Source organism: Cydia fagiglandana, chromosome 15 (assembly GCF_963556715.1).
Source record: "Cydia fagiglandana chromosome 15, ilCydFagi1.1, whole genome shotgun sequence".
Taxonomy (NCBI): Eukaryota; Metazoa; Arthropoda; class Insecta; order Lepidoptera; family Tortricidae; genus Cydia; species Cydia fagiglandana.
In genome coordinates this window covers 16,126,777-16,145,527 of record NC_085946.1, presented here as the reverse complement: position 1 = coordinate 16,145,527, position 18,751 = coordinate 16,126,777, and the positions used below count along the sequence as shown (strand labels likewise).

At 38.5% G+C, this 18,751-nt stretch overlaps 1 protein-coding gene across 1 annotated transcript in view; it reads right to left on the bottom strand.

Annotated features, from left to right (window-relative positions):
* The window catches only part of LOC134671513 (protein PALS1-like), a 254,037-nt gene that overhangs the window by 11,121 nt on the left and 224,165 nt on the right, over window positions 1-18,751 (bottom strand). Inside the window, exon 7 of the mRNA XM_063529378.1 lies at window positions 785-980. Within this exon, the coding sequence (XP_063385448.1) occupies window positions 785-980 (196 nt within the window). The remainder of the gene's footprint in view (window positions 1-784; window positions 981-18,751) is intronic.

Sequence of the window (18,751 nt, the reverse complement as noted above, 5' to 3'; positions counted from 1 at the left end):
CACCGACAATATTGTAAAGCGTCGTCTCGCCGTCCAGCTCGTCATCGTAGGGGTCGTAGGCATCGTTGACGAAGGCGGTCCCACCGCTGGGCGTGGACTCCAGCGCCTGGAGCTTGTTGGACCCACGGAGCGAGGTGCGTAGGAACTGGTTCTAGACCATAATCATCATCATTGGCCGCTTCAGTTTAACATAACTCACCGACAATATTGTAAAGCGTCGTCTCGCCGTCCAGCTCGTCATCGTAGGGGTCGTAGGCATCGTTGACGAAGGCGGTCCCACCGCTGGGCGTGGACTCCAGCGCCTGGAGCTTGTTGGACCCACGGAGCGAGGTGCGTAGGAACTGGTTCTAGACCATAATCATCATCATTGGCCGCTTCAGTTTAACATAACTCACCGACAATATTGTAAAGCGTCGTCTCGCCATCCAGCTCGTAATCGTAGGGGTCGTAGGCATCGTTGACGAAGGCGGTCCCACCGCTGGGCGTGGACTCCAGCGCCTGGAGCTTATTGGACCCACGGAGCGAGGTGCGTAGGAACTGGTTCTAGACCATAATCGTCATCATTGGCCGCTTCAGTTTAACATAACTCACCGACAATATTGTAAAGCGTCGTCTCGCCGTCCAGCTCGTCATCGTAGGGGTCGTAGGCATCGTTGACGAAGGCGGTCCCACCGCTGGGCGTGGACTCCAGGGCCTGGAGCTTGTTGGACTTGCTGAGCGAGGTGCGTAGGAACTAGTTCTAGACCATAATCATCACTGGCCGCTACATTTGAACATGACTCACCGACAATATTGTAAAGCGTCGTCTCGCCGTCGAGCTCGTCATCGTAGGGGTCGTAGGCGTCGTTGACGAAGGCGGTCCCACCGCTGGGCGTGGACTCCAGCGCCTGGAGCTTGTTTGACCCGCGGAGCGAGGTCCGTAGAAACTCGTTCTGGGCCGCCGCGCGTTCCTCCGCCTCTTTGCGTTGTCGAAGCTGTTCCTGGAAAGAAGAAAGAAGGTTTAGACATTTGTTGTATAGCTTGAATGACAGAATGTGCTTTTGTTGAGTACCTAATGAAAGTAATTTGCGATAGGAGACTTCGTATTATAGTATGTATTTTTAAAACTTGGATACGCTGACAATTTTCGTTTTTAGGTTATAAATTATATGGAGATGACACCTTGGCAGGTCACCCTACCCATCGAGTTTGAAAAATACTACAGACAGCCGCAGGTGCCGCAATGAAAAACTAACGTATCCAAAATAATGAATAAATTGCGTACAAATTATTGGGATAACCTTGCGCTCTAACGCTAGGAACCATAAAATAAAGTCGAACTACTCGTACAGTCTCCATCAGATATATCGGAGCGGCCAAGGTGCTCACAAATATCTGAACACGCCTCTATTGTCAAGGCGTTAGAGTGCGTGTTCAGATATTTTTGAGCAGCTCGGCAGCTCCGATATATCTGATGGCGACTGTACTTGTCTTGTTGGGTTTGAGTGTATTTATTTGAAGACGATGTCCATTTGCGAAAACAAAAGCAAGTAGAGCAGCAGCAACATTTGAAATTACAAATGCTTTGTGCATTAAGTAAAGTGCTTGCTAAGTCAACGCAAGTCCATCTCTATTTTGAACAGAGATGTGAAAAATACTTTATAAAAAGTATTTAAATACAAAATACAAATACTTCCTTGATAATACTATTTCAAATGCAAAATACAAAATAGTTTTTGAATTTGTATTTAAATACAAAATACGAAATAGGTATTTTCAAAATACTTTTTAAAATACAAAATACTTTGCGATAAAATGTACTCTGAGTAGTGAATACCTAGTCTGAATTAAAAAGTATTACTCGGAATTTCCGAGTCGAAAGGACTCTCTTTATTCTTTGAAATCAATCCTCTATCTAAAGTGCAAATTTCTAGTTGTTTGTTCATATTAACCGGTAGGATGTGGTAGTATGGGTGATGGTTTTTAACGGCCAACTTTTAAAGCATTAATTTGTAATGTTTTACAGCTAGTATAATACCTCTCGTTAGTGTGATGAAAACGTCTCGTTTGTGTTTCACCAGGGCAGAAAAGTTTGTTCTCCTCTCGTGCCTTGAAACCCTCGCAACACTCAAGATTCCACTTTTTTAACCACTCGCTACGCTTGTGGTCATGTGCGATGTTACTAAACAGATTCAACAGTCCCATGTTAAAAGAATGAGAGAATGAGAGAGTTGCCAGGATTGTAACATCAGAAGTAGAGATGGGTAGTGAGTAAATACTCACGGGTAAATACCGAGTAAATACTCAGTATTTACTCAATATACCCGTATTTACTCGTTTATACCCAAATTGGTGGGTATAAACTATTTAGAGTGCTGAAAGGGGCATATAAATTTGAAATATAGGTGTATTTTGTAAGCCGCTACTGGATTAAGTACTCAAAATTGTAAGAAATGTATTTTTAAGAGGGGCACTCCATACATGTAACTAATTGTCACAAAAAAAATTTTCAGAAACCACCAACGTGTTGCACATCATTAAATGGGTCTTTAAAAATAACTGGAATGTATCTAAGAACATTTTTGGATAAATTGAATATTTTGGAAAAAAAACCGTTTCGAAAGGCCAAAATAATGTTTATCTCTCTATAACTTTAGACCCAAAGTTCAGAAAAAATATGAAAACATATCGGGAGATTAGCCGTATAATAGAGTACAAAAAACAATATTTTGAACATCATCGGTTGAGCCATTTTTGAGTTTTCTTTAAAAAACCCTTAATAAAAGGTCGTAAGTGCCGCGTAAACACACACTTTTTGCGCGACATGCAGTTATCTAGAACATCAATAGAATTTAAGTACCATATTTTTAAAGTAAATACCTTCTTATTTAAAACAAAATTGTTAACTTTTCATTATCACAATTTGCCTCTCACTAATAATTACCTTTTTTTCCTAAATTAAGCGTCCTATATGCTTTTTATTTTAAAGATATTGTTAATACACGTTAGCACTCTTCAATAAAAGACAATTTTGTTCTTAAATCTCACTTTTTGAATATTTTATAAGCAATCGTTTTTACCCACCTAAATGAGTAAATACGGGTATTTATCGGGTGCTTTGAGTAAATATCGAGTAAATACTCAGTATTTACTCACCCCTACCCATCTCTAATCAGAAGAGATTGTAACTCCTACCTACATTACCTACCTACTATAAAGTATTTTGTATTTTGAAAATAGAAAATAGGTCCCAAAAACTATTTCAAATAAAATACAAAATAGTTTTCTTCAAAAGGTATTTAAATACAAAATACAAAATAGGTATTTTGCATTTTGTATTTGCATTTTAAATACAAGTATTTCAAATAAGTCACATCTCTGATTTTGAATATAATTTTTTTGTTATTTTACAATCGCAACTGCTTTTTAATTATTATCAATGTGTCTGTTCGATCTGTTATTTTAGTACCTACATGATTGGTAATTTGGTACAAAAACAGGATAGTAAGGCACTGGTCCCACCGCGAGCTAGTAAGCTATGAGCTATGAGCTCACCGCTGGGCGAGTAACTAGAAATATCGCCGTGTCTCTTTTATTTACACGGGAGTGCTTATCTTTTGTTCGTGTTTATAGCCGATAGCTCATAGCTTACTAGCTCGCGGTGGGACCAGTGCCAAAATTGGCCATTGATCATTTAAGTATTTCGGGACATTAAAATACTGATACCTGCCATTAATAAAACCATTTTGTAGGCTTTAATAGTGTTGTTGGGTAGGTACAAACATTCCATCAATTAGGTACCTAATTCAGTATAAAAGCATACGAAGATTTATACATTTCCCCATAAACCGGAAGTGATCGATGGACCACTAATGGGTCCGTGTTTCCGGATGCGTATGTCAACTGAACCATGCCCGTGACGAGGCCCCGGTCTGACAATGACACAAGCATTTCTATTATTAGAATTGCATAATTACAGCAAACCCTAATCGAGTCTCGCCCTGATTTCAATCCTTTAAGATTTTAATCCTTTTAATGTCAAGAACCCTTAAAGGCGACGTAAGAAGTCGTAGCGCCAAGAACGATTATAAGTGTAACGTCATTTTACTAACGTTTTCACGTTTGTAAAATGATGACGTCGTTTTTTATTTCTCAGAGACACTTTGACCGCTAAAGACGTCAACCAACATGCGTGCAATCCGATCCGATATGCTTGGCGTTCAGTTTTTTTTTAAGAATTATGTAGCCTGGATGCAAGTCCTTTAAGCCAACGTGGCGATCTAAGGGTGAGCAGTTTCAACTGCTCAGGAAGATGAGCAGTTAAAACGAAAATCAATCTAAAATTTGATTCTGCTGGAACGTATCAATACGTATAATTTTAATTCTTATTAATTCCATTCATAAATATCTCAACCTCGACTGCACCTTATTCTAGTTGTCGTAATCTACCTGCTCTATAAAACCAGTCCAGTATCACGTAATTTTGCGTAACAGTACAAATGCAGTAAATTGCGTTCAGTAATTGCATTAAAGGACCCAGTCCTTGGAAGTAAATTAATAGGACCGGTACACTATTCCAAAGTTTCCAAAGGAAAAAAGAACTATTAAAGTGGTAGAGAACGGTAGAGGGCGGCTACTTAGAAGACTTAAGGGGCCCACAGATTACCAGTTCGCGGGACGATATCAGCCTGTCAGTTAAACGCAAAAAGTGACAGTCCCGAATAACTGACAAGCTGATATCGTCCGGCGAACTGGTGATCTGTGGATTCCTTTAAGATATTTAATTTCGGGTCGACATGGTTCGAGCATGACTCATTTATACCTATAAAACTGCGTTACTTAGTAGTAGTTAGATATTGAAGAAACTAAACTGTCTCGGTCGTGCTTATTAGGTACTTATTTTAAAAAAATTAGGACTATGCGGAAAACTATTCATCTGCCATAAGCCATAACATTACACCGCACCGGCAAGTCCGCTACAGATGCAGTGCATAATTATTTTCCATCGTATTTTCACAGACGAACTTGTTTTGCTATTTCAGTCAGTCTCGGTACAATGAGGTGGACTGAAGTAGCATGACAAATACGAACGTTTCCGAGAAAATACGATGGAAAACATTTATGGACTATATCTGTACAAGCTGTCATTTATTTCGAATGATTCTGGGCGTCGTATTTCGCAACCCCGCTTTCGATCATACCGGCTTTAATGACGTCCACCGTCTTTTGTTTACCGGGTACACTCGACGGTAGTCATAGTAACATGGCGTCATACCAACCGCGGTGAATACAAAACATTCCCAATTTACAAACACAAGCCATTTTCAACCTTACCTAATTGGAATAGTGTTAAAAATAAACGTGTCTATGACTACACATTATACATGCACGTAATCATATATTACCCGTACCCCATTTAAATGAACCCTTTTTTATTTTACGATAATGTGAATAAGTTTTTTATTTTAAAAAGGGTGGTACATGGTTACATGTTTAGGCTCGGCGAATTGCTGTATCGTAAACTGTTACCAAGATTTATTTACGTAATTTACGCATTACGTAAGCCCAATAATATTAGGCTCTTTTTGTTGGAGAGACGCCTCAAAAAGGAAAACTGGGAAATATTGCTGGAGTAATCTACCTATGTCTTTTATGAACTATATGGCTATACATATATATGTATATACATTTATTTTAATAGCCTGTTATATAGTGTCCCACTGCTGGGCAAAGGCCTCTCCCCTTGATTTCCACGACTCCCGTTGTCGAGCTTTTTCCGGCCAAGAGGGCGTCGAGGAGGGTAAATTTTCAGATTCTGTCAAATTACCCCATTTCACACACAAACGCAGCTCACACACACTACCTCAATTTACTGGGACAGGTCAGTGACCCCTAATGTTTTTTTAAAGGTTCTGTTTCGAGTTTAGTGTTAACTACGGACCTTCTTTGAGGAATTTAAACTGTCAAAGCTTTCCTTTGTGAGAAGACAGAGAAAAATCACTTTTTATATATAGCTTTCCTTGTTTGTTCATGTCATGTCATAGGTATGTGACGTATTAGGTAATTAATTATTTTCGTTGTTGACTTTTATTTGCTTATTTGTATTAAGATAGGTACAAACGGCGATGCTCTTAACTGTCCATCGGTGGACCTTATGCCTTTTGTAATAAGGTTTACGAACTGTCAGTTAACAGTGTGGTCATGGGCGATGGTATGCGGTTTGTCACAACATAGTCCGAATTTACCTACTCGAAAAAAGTGGACTATATCTAAAATGATCCCCTCATTAGTTATAGGGCTTGTAATGTTTTTTTACAACTAAAGACGCTTATTATATTTCACTTATAACTTAATTGATATTAAGGCTTTAAAAACCTCTAATAAAATTCAGGTACTACATATGTACTACATTTATACTTTTGTAAGTCAGTAAGTGATGCTTATCGGGAAATCAAAGAACTCATAATTACCTATATAAAAATAATTAAATTTACTATTTCGTCTCACGTTCAATAAGGCCCGGGGCCGGGCCTTGTCACCCGCACAGACAGAGGGCCTTTTTAGCCCAAGTACAAGTTCAAGAATAACAGAGAATATAGGGACGTAGTTTAGGGTAAAAGATCCAATCCACAAAAATCTGTTAGTGTAATTTGAACTTTCTGTCAAACGAAAAAGTCATTCATTTAAATGACAAATTTTAGAGGATGGATCTTTTACGCTAAACTACGTCCATAGTAAGTATAATTTAGTTTATTTATCTCAATTATACAATTTTCACACAGGTAAAATGTACATACATTTCAGCTTGTAGGTACTTATCATATAACGATCGTTTTTGTTATAAAAAAATATTTATTTATTACACTGTGCTAAACATGAGAACAATATGTTATAATCTAGTTCCTTTTTATCCTATTCAGTTCACATACATTGTTCGTGGGTAATAAGGCCTACAAAATTTCCCTTTAGGCCTTATTAATTATTATCCTTCATCTGGAATTAATTACGCCTTAAATTTAAAATGGTATACAGGTTGGAAAGATAAGTCGGGCCCTGGAGGGAGCCTTAAATCCTTAAGCTGGCTCATTTTACTTAAAGGAGACATTCCTTTATTTTTTTAAAGAAACAAAACTGCATTAAAAGTATTTTTCTTTTTTTATTCAATTTGGCTTGTCAAACGAAATCTTAAGTACTATATTAGATTTTATGGATATTTTGTACGACAGACGAGTGTAAGACCTAATGTTTCTTGGAGAAATGTTATCATTAACATTAACTGCATCGACTAGTAGAATAAACTTGCGAGTTTTTATTTTTTGGAATTTTTAGTCGGTTCGAGTCCCGGGCGAGGCCAGCGAGTTTTAGAAAATCTTTGAATGCAGTTTTGTTTCTTTTTAAAAATAAGGTATAATTAAGGTAATTTCCCTCCAGGGCCCGACTTATCTTTCCACCCTGTATAGTAAATGAAGGCCTAGATTCATTTGATTGTTGGCATTTTGTTTTATAGTTTCGTGTGATCCACGATGACGCGCTGATTTGGTAAATCTAACCTTTAATAACATGGCAATACAAGTCAAGGCACGCGTTTTCGTGAATGACACGATCTATACTTTGCATTTGTAATAGGTACAAGATTGTAATATAGAGTGTTTGTTACCTAACTTACTAAAACAATCGATTCCAGGTATAAGACAATTTATTCTCAGAAGAATATACATACCTATACAAACTTCAATCTTTATTTTATTCTGTTTTTAGTATTTGTTGTTATAGCGGCAACAGAAATATATCATCTGTGAAAATTTCAACTGTCTGACACGGTTCGTGAGATACAGCCTGGTGACAGACAGACGGACGGACGGACGGACAGACAGCGAAGTCTTAGTAATAGGGTCCCGTTTTACCCTTTAGGTACGGAACCCTAAAAACCATACCATGTTGGTTCGGAACCGGGCCTTGTTACTTGCACTGACAGTTGAACACTGACTTGAACAGAAGTTCAAGAATAACAGAAAATATTACCGGGCCTTATTAGCTTTTATCATGAATTAAATTCATCTTCAATTTAAAATGGTCTATAGTAAAATACGGCCTACATGAGTCATGGAAAAACAAATTGTATTTTATTTAGAAAGTACTTATATGTTGTTCATAATCTTCAGTAAGCTGACTTCTAAGAGTCTGTCTATTATAATTAATGTAGATTGACAGTTTACTTAGCAAATTGTACTTTTATACCTTTAAGTTTTATGTCGGAAGTATTTCAGCCAATTTGTACTGAAACAAGCATTTGAGCGTAATTAATGATGTTTACTGATTGTTAATCTTAAATATACCTATTATGTAGGGCACTTAAATTATTTTAGCGGACCGAGCGGATATGTATGTTTGTAGACCACTTATTTATTTAAATAATTAAATTGTAATTCATTCAAAAAAAGGTTATTAAATGAGGGATATAGATACCTCACCTACCTTATTACAAAGCATTACAAAAATGTCCAAAGGCCAAAGCCACGCTGATAAGACATAAGACCTCATAAATACCTATAAATAAACGTTCACTGAGAAAACTTTAAGGCATTTCTGATAAGTAATTATTTTTCGTTACTGAGTTATCGTTTTGCACCGAATATCAATGAAATAAAAACACGTTGTTATTTGATAGATACATTTATATAATCGTCACATGAAACCAATATAGGTACTCGTAAACCATACCACTGCGATGGAAATATCGTTCTTTCAACTGATAATATAGCCACAAAAACTCGCTGAGACTGCAGGTCGAGTCTTGGTTTCAATTTCTTGATGATATATCATTGAATTAACTTTCAAAGCACGTGATAGCTTTCAGAATAGCAACAAAACTGGTTGAAACTAAAAATTTTATTGCTGATATTATGTGAACAACATTGCTTCGTCTTCATAAATAAAATTTTAATAATTTATATTGTTTACGTTAAAATGTGAAGAAATTTGTTGATAAATTGTCTATCTAGTATATTGACATTATGTCATATATGTTTTTAAAATGACGTAATATGAATGCCAGCACAATGAAAATTTATTCCAATAAGATAAAACAAATCTTCAAACTTTTTTAATTTTTAGCGAATTAGGAAGAAACTAATTACACTGATTTGGTTGTGTTCGTATATATTTTAAATAATTTGTTATATTTTTAAAGTATTATGACTTATGAATAAAAACAAATCAAAATTTTAATGACTCTGGATCTCCGTGTGACATTATTCATTTACCCTATTTATTTTGAACACAGTTTTTCACTGGTATCATCATTCGTATACGGACATGAATTTCTGTCAATATATATGACAAATTGAAATGTCAATTTGGAAAAAGCATGTACGCGTCCGCTTCCAACGGCCCACAGCGGGCATCTGAGGAGAAGGAGAATTTGACAGATATGGCGGATGTATGGAAATTTTACGAAAGTTTACGTTTAGGATTGAATTTCTCTGTAGCCTTTAAGAGGAAAAATAGGAAAAGCCTGATTCGTTGTAGTCTAGTTATCTGGCTTTCGAAATCACTCGATTTTGTAGCATGAGCATCGATTTTTTTATACAAATTTTACTAAACGCTGACACTCGTTCATCACGTTTTAGGTACAACTTTGCATGAGTGTATTTATTATATTGTAAAAGATTTCAAATTTTCAAGGGTGATTCGTTGTAAACACACTCTTTGGGATAATAATGATATTTATTATAATTTTTTTTATCAAGCGATGTGGACGCTAGCGACTAAACGGTGACTGCCTTTTTCGCTGATTTTGCACGACGCAGTCTTAATGAAGGTGTCTAAGTCGTTCCGTTATGGCGGGGCGGGCTATATATGTATTATATTTAATGTATAGTGTTTTAGGAGCTTGTTGCATATGAGTTCGTATTCTCAAACAAACTTGTCCTAACTACTGAACGTGTTGTTTTAGTTTGCAAAATGCAAGAAGTTTGAAAACCACACGTACGGCGTACGAACTCGGAGTGAGCTAACTTCAACAGCATGCGTTATGAGCTTACGAGCGGAGGTTCCCATCACGTTCTAACGGCTTGAGGAGTACCAGTTTATAATAATAATAAAGCCTTTATTCTCACAAAATATTACACTAACATTTAGGTTTAAGGTGAGGTACCCATTTTTGGGCCAGGCCTCCTCCAAGCCCTTCCAACGTCTGTCTTTTGCTTGTCGAGTCCATGTATTTCCAGTTATCTTCGCTACATCATCTACCCATCTTCGTTTTGGGCGGCGTCTTTGTCTTGTCACCTCGCGGGGGTGCCAGTGTAATATTCTCTCACTCCATCTATCATCTCTGATTCTCATTTCCATTTAATTCTGCCGGCAAGTTCATCAGGAGTGCCAGTTTTACTTTTGACACGGACAGATCGGTATCGTATCGCTGTGACATCTTAAGTATAAGCATTGTTTGAATTGGGCCGTTAAGGCCTCTACAAACGTCACTAACAGGTTTGCGATACATTACGGTAACTGTTGTACCCCCTTGCTCCTATTGAGCCGCACATTATTTAAAATCGAATGAAAGAAAAATAGTATGAGCAACGTTAACTGGCGTGGACCGTCTGACGCGGCATGCACTATAGAAATGTGAACGCAACCATATTCAATGTATGAAACCTTTCTGATGCGACTAGACACAACACAACACGACACGTCAGACAAATGTGAATCCGGCTTGAGCCGTGTATCGACAGCCGATGTGTTAGCGTGTGTTGTAATGTTGTATTATGTTGACGCAACAACATAAGCATTAACACGGCGCGGCTACGCGGGGCCATACAACGCTCGTACCTATTATCGAAAGGCTTGCATACCTAGACCGACATTTTTTATAAATATAAATATCAAATTATATTTGTGTAAAATAATATGTACCTACCTATATACAATTGCATGCAATGTATGTAGTATTAACAAATTTTATTTTATTTTTGAATACTTTGTATTTGACATGTAAATGAGATGTACATTTATCAACAAATCATCTGAAATCTGAAATCTGTTGTAGGTACTTGCTGGACAACGATATCTATAATAAATAGATATACTCGTATGAGGTTATCAGGTATGAGTATGACAGATACGAAAACTCACGTGTTTATTTCAATACATAACTAAAGTTTCGATTAGCATTTTCTAAAAACGAGTACCTTCTTGGCTAGACCCTCTGTGACCCCTATTTGCGTCTAATGCGAAGGTCGCCTTAGCCGTTTATTATAAATTTCAATGACAATTGATTTTAAGAATGTATCAATTGAAAAATCATTGCATTGTGAGCATTTGTTTGCACGCGATCTCGCTCGCTCTCAGGCCCCACCCGGATCACGTAATGGTAATGTTTCAATAAGCCAGTTAGCTACATGACAATCCATTATTAAGTGCCTGCTAAGTATATTGTTCAACTGTGAAAAACAGCCATTGGCGAGGAATTTTACTATTGTTATGTTTACAACATACGAATTCTTGTTAGCTTCAAAGAAAAAATCTACTCCCTTACCTAATAAAACAAGACTTAAATATTTATGTTAAATCCGTTTTACTAAACGTAGGCTGATAAATAACCCGTGATTATTATTTATTCATTACTAGACTTCGCTCCCTACTTCACTTTGCAAAAAAAATCTTTCTTGTAGAAGCTACTCAAATTACAAGGCCCTGCACTGAGAGAAAAATCATCACCAGGAATTAAAAAACAGTTCTGTACTGGGGAAAAAAATGAAGTTTTAGTAATAATTATGGACGTTTCACTATTTCTGTAAAGTTTATTTATTTCTACAAACAGCTCAGTAATCCCAAATATAATTTCTACAAAAAGATAATAGAAATTGCAAGAACTAATAGAAATTGCAAAAGTCAATTTGTTCCTATTAGTTGACTCTCCTTGTCCCCGGATTAAGTTTATTTTTGTAATTCTAGGTGTGTTTTTGTTGTATTTTTCTCTCAGTGTGCCTTCGATGTCAGTAATAATTCCTACTAAATTATAGATGCAAAAATAAAGTTTCCGTCTGTTCCTTCTTAACGCTAAAAGTGAACTGATTTTTATGAAAATTAGATTCCACGCAGACGATGTCGCCGGCAGAAACTATAGTCTGTATCTTTAGGCATTTAAAAATAGTAAACAAAATATACCCTCAAATGGCTTCTTTAAGCCAGTGAAGGATAGATAGAAACATTACACGATCAAATAATGTAAGTAAGTTAAAGTCAGGTCGTTCAGTGACAGATCCCGGCGGTTTTGTATTTGGTTGGTTAATCAATAAATGTTTTAACTACCCGAAAATGTACGAATTATTTGTTTACTTTCATTTAAACATTTAGTGTCAATACACCGTGTTTTTTTTTATTTCCGTTAATTTCAAGGGTGCATTCCTGAGCTTAAATCAAGTAACTTTCTCAAAGACACCGATATTCTAATTAACTCCATTTCGGAGATAATCAATAATTATTTTTTTTCCTATAAGGCCTCTACATTCTCTACAAGCGTGTACACTTGCCTTAGGGCCGGTTTACATATTGATTAGTGTTTAGAATGAGTTCATACATTTGCTACTAAACTTAAGTCCAATCTCGGTCGACCGATGTTCGAAATGACATTGATATGTCACAGATTTCAAATGTTTGGTTGAGTTAAATGTAAAGTGCGTCAAGCAAATCTTGTCAGTAGCAATGTAAAGCAAACTAAAGAAGGGCAACACTCAAAGAGTAGTATTGCGCTAAGAAAAGCAGCAATGTACAATGTACTGTTAGCGGGGTTTTGAACGTGCCCTAACTGACAGCGTATGTCATTGCGCCACTCTCTGGGAAGATGGATTCCCGCGAAAGGGACGATAGCGTCGGTCTATGCATTGTCGTGTACTCAGTCCAAGAATAAATCGTTTACTCAAGACCTAGTGCGTTTCCCTGTTATTAGTTCAGAAGTGAGATATTATATATTCATGCTCACAAAATATTTCGGTCAAATAAGTTGATTCTCGTACGAAATCGTAGTGTTGGGAAGTAGCATCTTACGCACAAAATGGACGCGTATCTATTTGATAAAATGCACTAAGTTTTGGGTCGCGAAGTGTCCAGATGTATTGCACAAACGCCTAATTAGCAAATGTGTGCATTGTTACAAATCAGATAAATGAGAAAAAGTACGTAAGTACAGTATTATCGTCTGCCGGTAAGTTACGTGAACGAAGCGAGTCAGCAAGACTCGATCACGATTATCAGAGTCAAATGAAGCATTATTAGTATTTATAAAATATTTGGCAATGGTTTTTGCCATTCCTGAATGCAGGTATGTTGAATTGCTAAACCGACTGAACGTTTTGTGTGAGTAAAATGTATTACGCACTTACGCATAACCTAACGCGTGAAATGATATGGGAGTTTGTTCTTTAATGTTTGGGCATGAAGTCCTGTGAATTAATGTGCATTGTATATCATTTGGTATGGTATTGATTGCCTTGGTGTATTTTTTCGTATGGAACTCATACTTAATTGTTACATAAATGCATGCAGGATATGCATTGTTATTATAATACCACACTAAGCTTGGTGTGGCTGTGGTGTGCTTGTGTTTAATTTGCAGAACAGAAATGATCACTCTAACTCCAAGGAATGTAGCTATTTGATGATGCAACAAGTCGGTGGTTAACATGGAACAAGATATAGTCAGTTCGCTACGGCAAGCCTATATGAAACAAAGTGAACATCTCTAACTCCGGTATACCTCTGGATGCATCAAACAATATGACTGATACCCCTTTCCAGTATGATGTTGGCCTACAATACAGCAAAGTGGGTTGGTTATGATAGCAAAACAGGTAATAAATACTGTGAGATACCTATTTAAATTGAAAGGTGTAAGTATATTTGAATATGTTGTAGTTAATGTGTACCTAAAACCTGCAGTGTGCTATTGGATACTTTGAGAATAGTCTAGTTTGTGCTGTTGAGAAAGTATTAAGTGGTCAAAATTGTATTACATGACATTTATTTCAAGTCATGAAACCAGTCTTGGCGGCTTCAAATATAGCTGGTTGGTTCACACCAGAAAAAGTAATGACAAGTAACTACTACCTGACCTCAAATGAGTTTTACAAGCCAAAAGAATAATGAGATGTAGAAGGATATTTTATTCATGTACAATAATTGCCACGGGGTATGTAAAGTTGTGGAGATGAACTGCTTTCTAAGTATTATTTTTGTGTTGTGTATAGGTGTGTGCTTACATTATGTTCACAGATTGTAAATGTGATGGAATATTGACTGGCACAACTAATACAAGTGTGATGCTAATATTTCTTATACTTGGTTGGGTTTACACAAAAGGAAGTAAGGACAAAATTGACCACTATCCGGTCAAGTGTTGTTAACACATCTTAAATGATTTTTACTAGCAGCAAGGACTGTTGATATGCATCAGGGTTTTATTCATGCACAGTTTTAGTGCAGTATGTATAGTATGGTGATTTACTGTTATCAAAGTATTACTTTTGTGAGTGTGTGTGTGTGTTCTTATATTATGTTCACAGATAGTATGTGTGATGGAAAAGTGGTCTATACAACTAACAGAAGCATGGTGCTGGCTGGTGGGTTATTGTGGAAAGTATACACAAGGTGAACTAAGGGCAAAATTGACCACTAGAAAGAATGGCACTCGCGTTTGGGTAACTTGCTTTCTGTGCATCTCGCTCGTACTCACATGTTAGTGCAGGCGAGATGTATGGGGGGTGATTTGTGCGGGCTGGTGTGTTGGTGTCGAGGCTGGTGGTAGCCATATACAAGTAGGTGAGTGCTCAATAGTCTGATTATGATAAACAATTTCCAAATCATGGTGAAGACTATTACCTGAATTATGAGCAGGGGAGAATAATCTTAATAATGTATGTAAATAATGAATGATGGTAATAAAACTGCAATGGTTTACATCATGAGTAGTAATATAAAAATGAGGTGTTCTTTATTAAGTGTTCTAGCCCTGAAATTATGTGGTTAGAGTAATCCTGAGTTTATGATTGACATGTTAGTCAAGTAAAACAATTTGAATGAAAAGTAAAACTGAGTAAAATAATGAAATTGAAGTATGAATAAATGTTTTTGTACTTTGAAAATTGCTAAAATGTGAGTATTTAGAAAGATGAGTAGACCTAATAAGCATATAATGTAACATGGTTACATGGTTGAGTGGTATGAAACAGCATGAAGCTGCATAAAGCCATTGGTGCTACATGTTTGCATGAACAAATTTACTGCCTTTAGTATGTTTTCAGAAGAACATATGCAAGTATGTCATGAGTTTGGCGAGTTGCTGCCGGCGAGAAATGCTGACATGGCTGATGCGGCAGAATGTGATGAAGGAGGCTACTCGGTGGCCTGAGCACGAAGACGTGGTTGCGGTTGGCAATGAGATGAGCTGAACAGGAAGCCGTCTACAAAACCAGTGAGACTCGCAAGAGGATGAAGTAATCCTGTTTTCACACGCCGTTGGGCGATGATGTCTGTTGTCACGACGCTCCTTGCGGTGACGTATGTTTTCACACGCCGTTGGGCGATGATGTCTGTTGTCACGACGCTCCTTGCGGTGACGTATGTTTTCACACGCCGTTGGGCGATGATCTCTGTTGTCACGACGTTCCTTACGGTGACGTATGTTTTCACATGCCTCTGGGCGGTGATGTCTGTTGTCACGACGCTCCTTGCGGTGACGTATGTTTTCACATGCCTCTGGGCGGTGATGTCTGTTGTCACGACGCTCCTTGCGGTGACGTATGTTTTCACACGCCGTTGGGCGATGATGTCTGTTGTCACGACGCTCCTTACGGTGACGCCTGTTTCAATGACGCCTATGTGCGCTGGTGCTTGTTTCAACGACGCCTATGTGCGGTTATACCTGTTCTTACGACGCCTCAGTGCGATGATCCTGTTTTCGTGACGCCTCTGTGTGGCGGTGCCTGTAGTCACGACGCCTGTGTGCGGTGACGCCTGTAGTCACGACGCTTGTTGTGGTGACGCCTGTAGTCACGACGCCTGTGTGCGGTGACGCCTGTAGTCACGACGCCTGTGTGCGGTGACGCCTGTAGTCACGACGCTCCTTGCGGTGACACCTGTAGTCACGACGCCTGTGTGCGGTGACACCTGTAGTCACGACGCCCGTGTGCGGTGACGCCTGTAGTCACGACGCCTGTTGCGGTGGCACCTGTAGTCACGACGCCTGTGTGCGGTGACACCTGTAGTCACGACGCCTGTGTGCGGTGACGCCTGTAGTCACGACGCCTGTGTGCGGTGACACCTGTAGTCACGACGCCTGTGTGCGGTGACGCCTGTAGTCACGACGCTCCTTGCGGTGACACCTGTAGTCACGACGCCTGTGTGCGGTGACACCTGTAGTCACGACGCCTGTGTGCGGTGACGCCTGTAGTCACGACGCCTGTTGCGGTGGCACCTGTAGTCACGACGCCTGTGTGCGGTGACACCTGTAGTCACGACGCCTGTGTGCGGTGACGCCTGTAGTCACGACGCCTGTGTGCGGTGACACCTGTAGTCACGACGCCTGTGTGCGGTGACGCCTGTAGTCACGACGCCTGTGTGCGGTGACGCCTGTTTCATACGCCATTGGGCGGTGATACCTGTTATCGCGACGCTTCTAGCGGTGCCTGCGCTTTCGGGCGGAGATGTTCGGTGTCTACTCTACGTGCAAGACTTGCGAGACGTGGATAATGGCGCCTTTCGCACTCGTTGTGCGGTGATGAAGTCTGCGAACTCCCTCATGCCTATGGCTTGGCTTGAGATAAACATCGAGGAATGGTAACAAAGTTGATGCTGGTAAGGCAAAATGTAATATAAAGCACAAGTACTCAAAGTTAGATGACCCATGATCATGTTTGAATTAATTTGAGTTTTGATATCCAAAATTGACATAATTAAAATCAGATCACTGTGAAATGTGAAATGTTTAAATGTTCTACAGCCTGTTAAGAAGGTGCAAATGCCGAAATTGTAATACCTAATATTTCACCGTTTAGGTTGGTCTACGAAAGACATGGTTTGTTTTGAAGGCATAGTGTACCTTGTTGTAAAACGTTCCGTATTATATGGATTATAGAATTGGAGATCATGTGCTGCATTGGAGACAGCCATGGACGACTGGACGTGGAGCCGTGCGCTTGTTATTCGGCTGAGGCCCAGCGAGCCGAGCGAGCGTAATATCTCCTGTGCTGGCCCCGCGTGGAGCACGCATCATCTACATCTACAACTCTGACGTCAGATGTGAGCCCGTTCCGTATTTTCGTTAATTGAGCAGTGTGGTGCTTACCTATTCTGTTCTGTGGTCTGTTGATCAAGCAACGCTAGTCATGCATCATTCAGAAGGATCTAAATTTGATGACATGATAAATTCGATTGACTATATAAATAGTTTCCGCACCTAATATCTGACATTTATTATTCAGTCTTGAATTTGAATAAGGAAAGTTATTAAAAGTATGCAAACAGTAAAGTGAATTGTGGAAGTCTGTTTTATTTTGATAACATAAGACATCTTATGTGAACATTAATTTACTTAGTAATATAATAACCTGTTAACGTTTCTTGAACTACACACAGTTATTGTTGACATCGGTGGAAAGCCTTTTGAAACAAAACGCAACGTTTTTGGGGCTATGTATTCAAATTGATCTGATGGGTTCACAGTGCTAGTGAGTCCCGCTGCTGAGCTGAGCTGCGAAGAGACTGATGGTGATGTTCAGCGCGGCACGGGTGGAAGAAACCGTCGTGGGCGACGGTTATGGTCAGATGGCCGAATCTGTTAGCGGGGTTTTGAACGTGCCCTAACTGACAGCGTATGTCATTGCGCCACTCTCTGGGAAGATGGATTCCCGCGAAAGGGACGATAGCGTCGGTCTATGCATTGTCGTGTACTCAGTCCAAGAATAAATCGTTTACTCAAGACCTAGTGCGTTTCCCTGTTATTAGTACATCGAACCAAAACTTTTTTTTCCGCTGAGCGCGCCTACGTACGTCAATTCAAATTGTCACTCGCGGATTCTCTATTGAAAATGTTTGAAATCGTTATTAATACGTATGGACGGACAATTTAAAAGCGGTGTGTGATGTTGATAAAAATGATTAACTAATTTGAAGATCTCAAAATAAAATTATAAGTGGACTATGCCGTTAAACAAGAATGTATGAATAAAATCATTGCTTCAGCAGGTAGATGTCATACTGGATTTTCATATTTTATTAGATTTCTCAGTTGGCACTGTAGGCATTGTAGGCACCTTAGCTTTAATTAAGCACAGTCTTATTTAATATATTGGTATTTAACCCTTTGACCGCCGTTGTCCGGTATAGAAGACAACGATAGAACGATACGCTGGCGCCGTCGTCTTGTATACAAGACCCAAATTCAACCACTGAGTTAATGTGAAAATAATAACAATTGCAATTTCATTTACACTCGTGTTCATATTTAAGGTCTTTGTTTTTTCATTTATTTGCTTTTTAAGCCGCTATATAAATCCCTTCTTTTATAATAAGGCATTTAAAAAAATTGCTCCAATTTTCAACATTTTTCATGTTCCTCGTCGCCGTTGTCTTGTATAAAAGACAGCTAGGGATGGGAATGTTAACTCGATATGGGAATTTTTAAAGTAAATATAAAGTCAGAAATATGTTTTTATCTAAGTATTTGAACACTTGTTAATCGCCAATTTTTTTCAACGAATAGTAGGTAACTACTTAC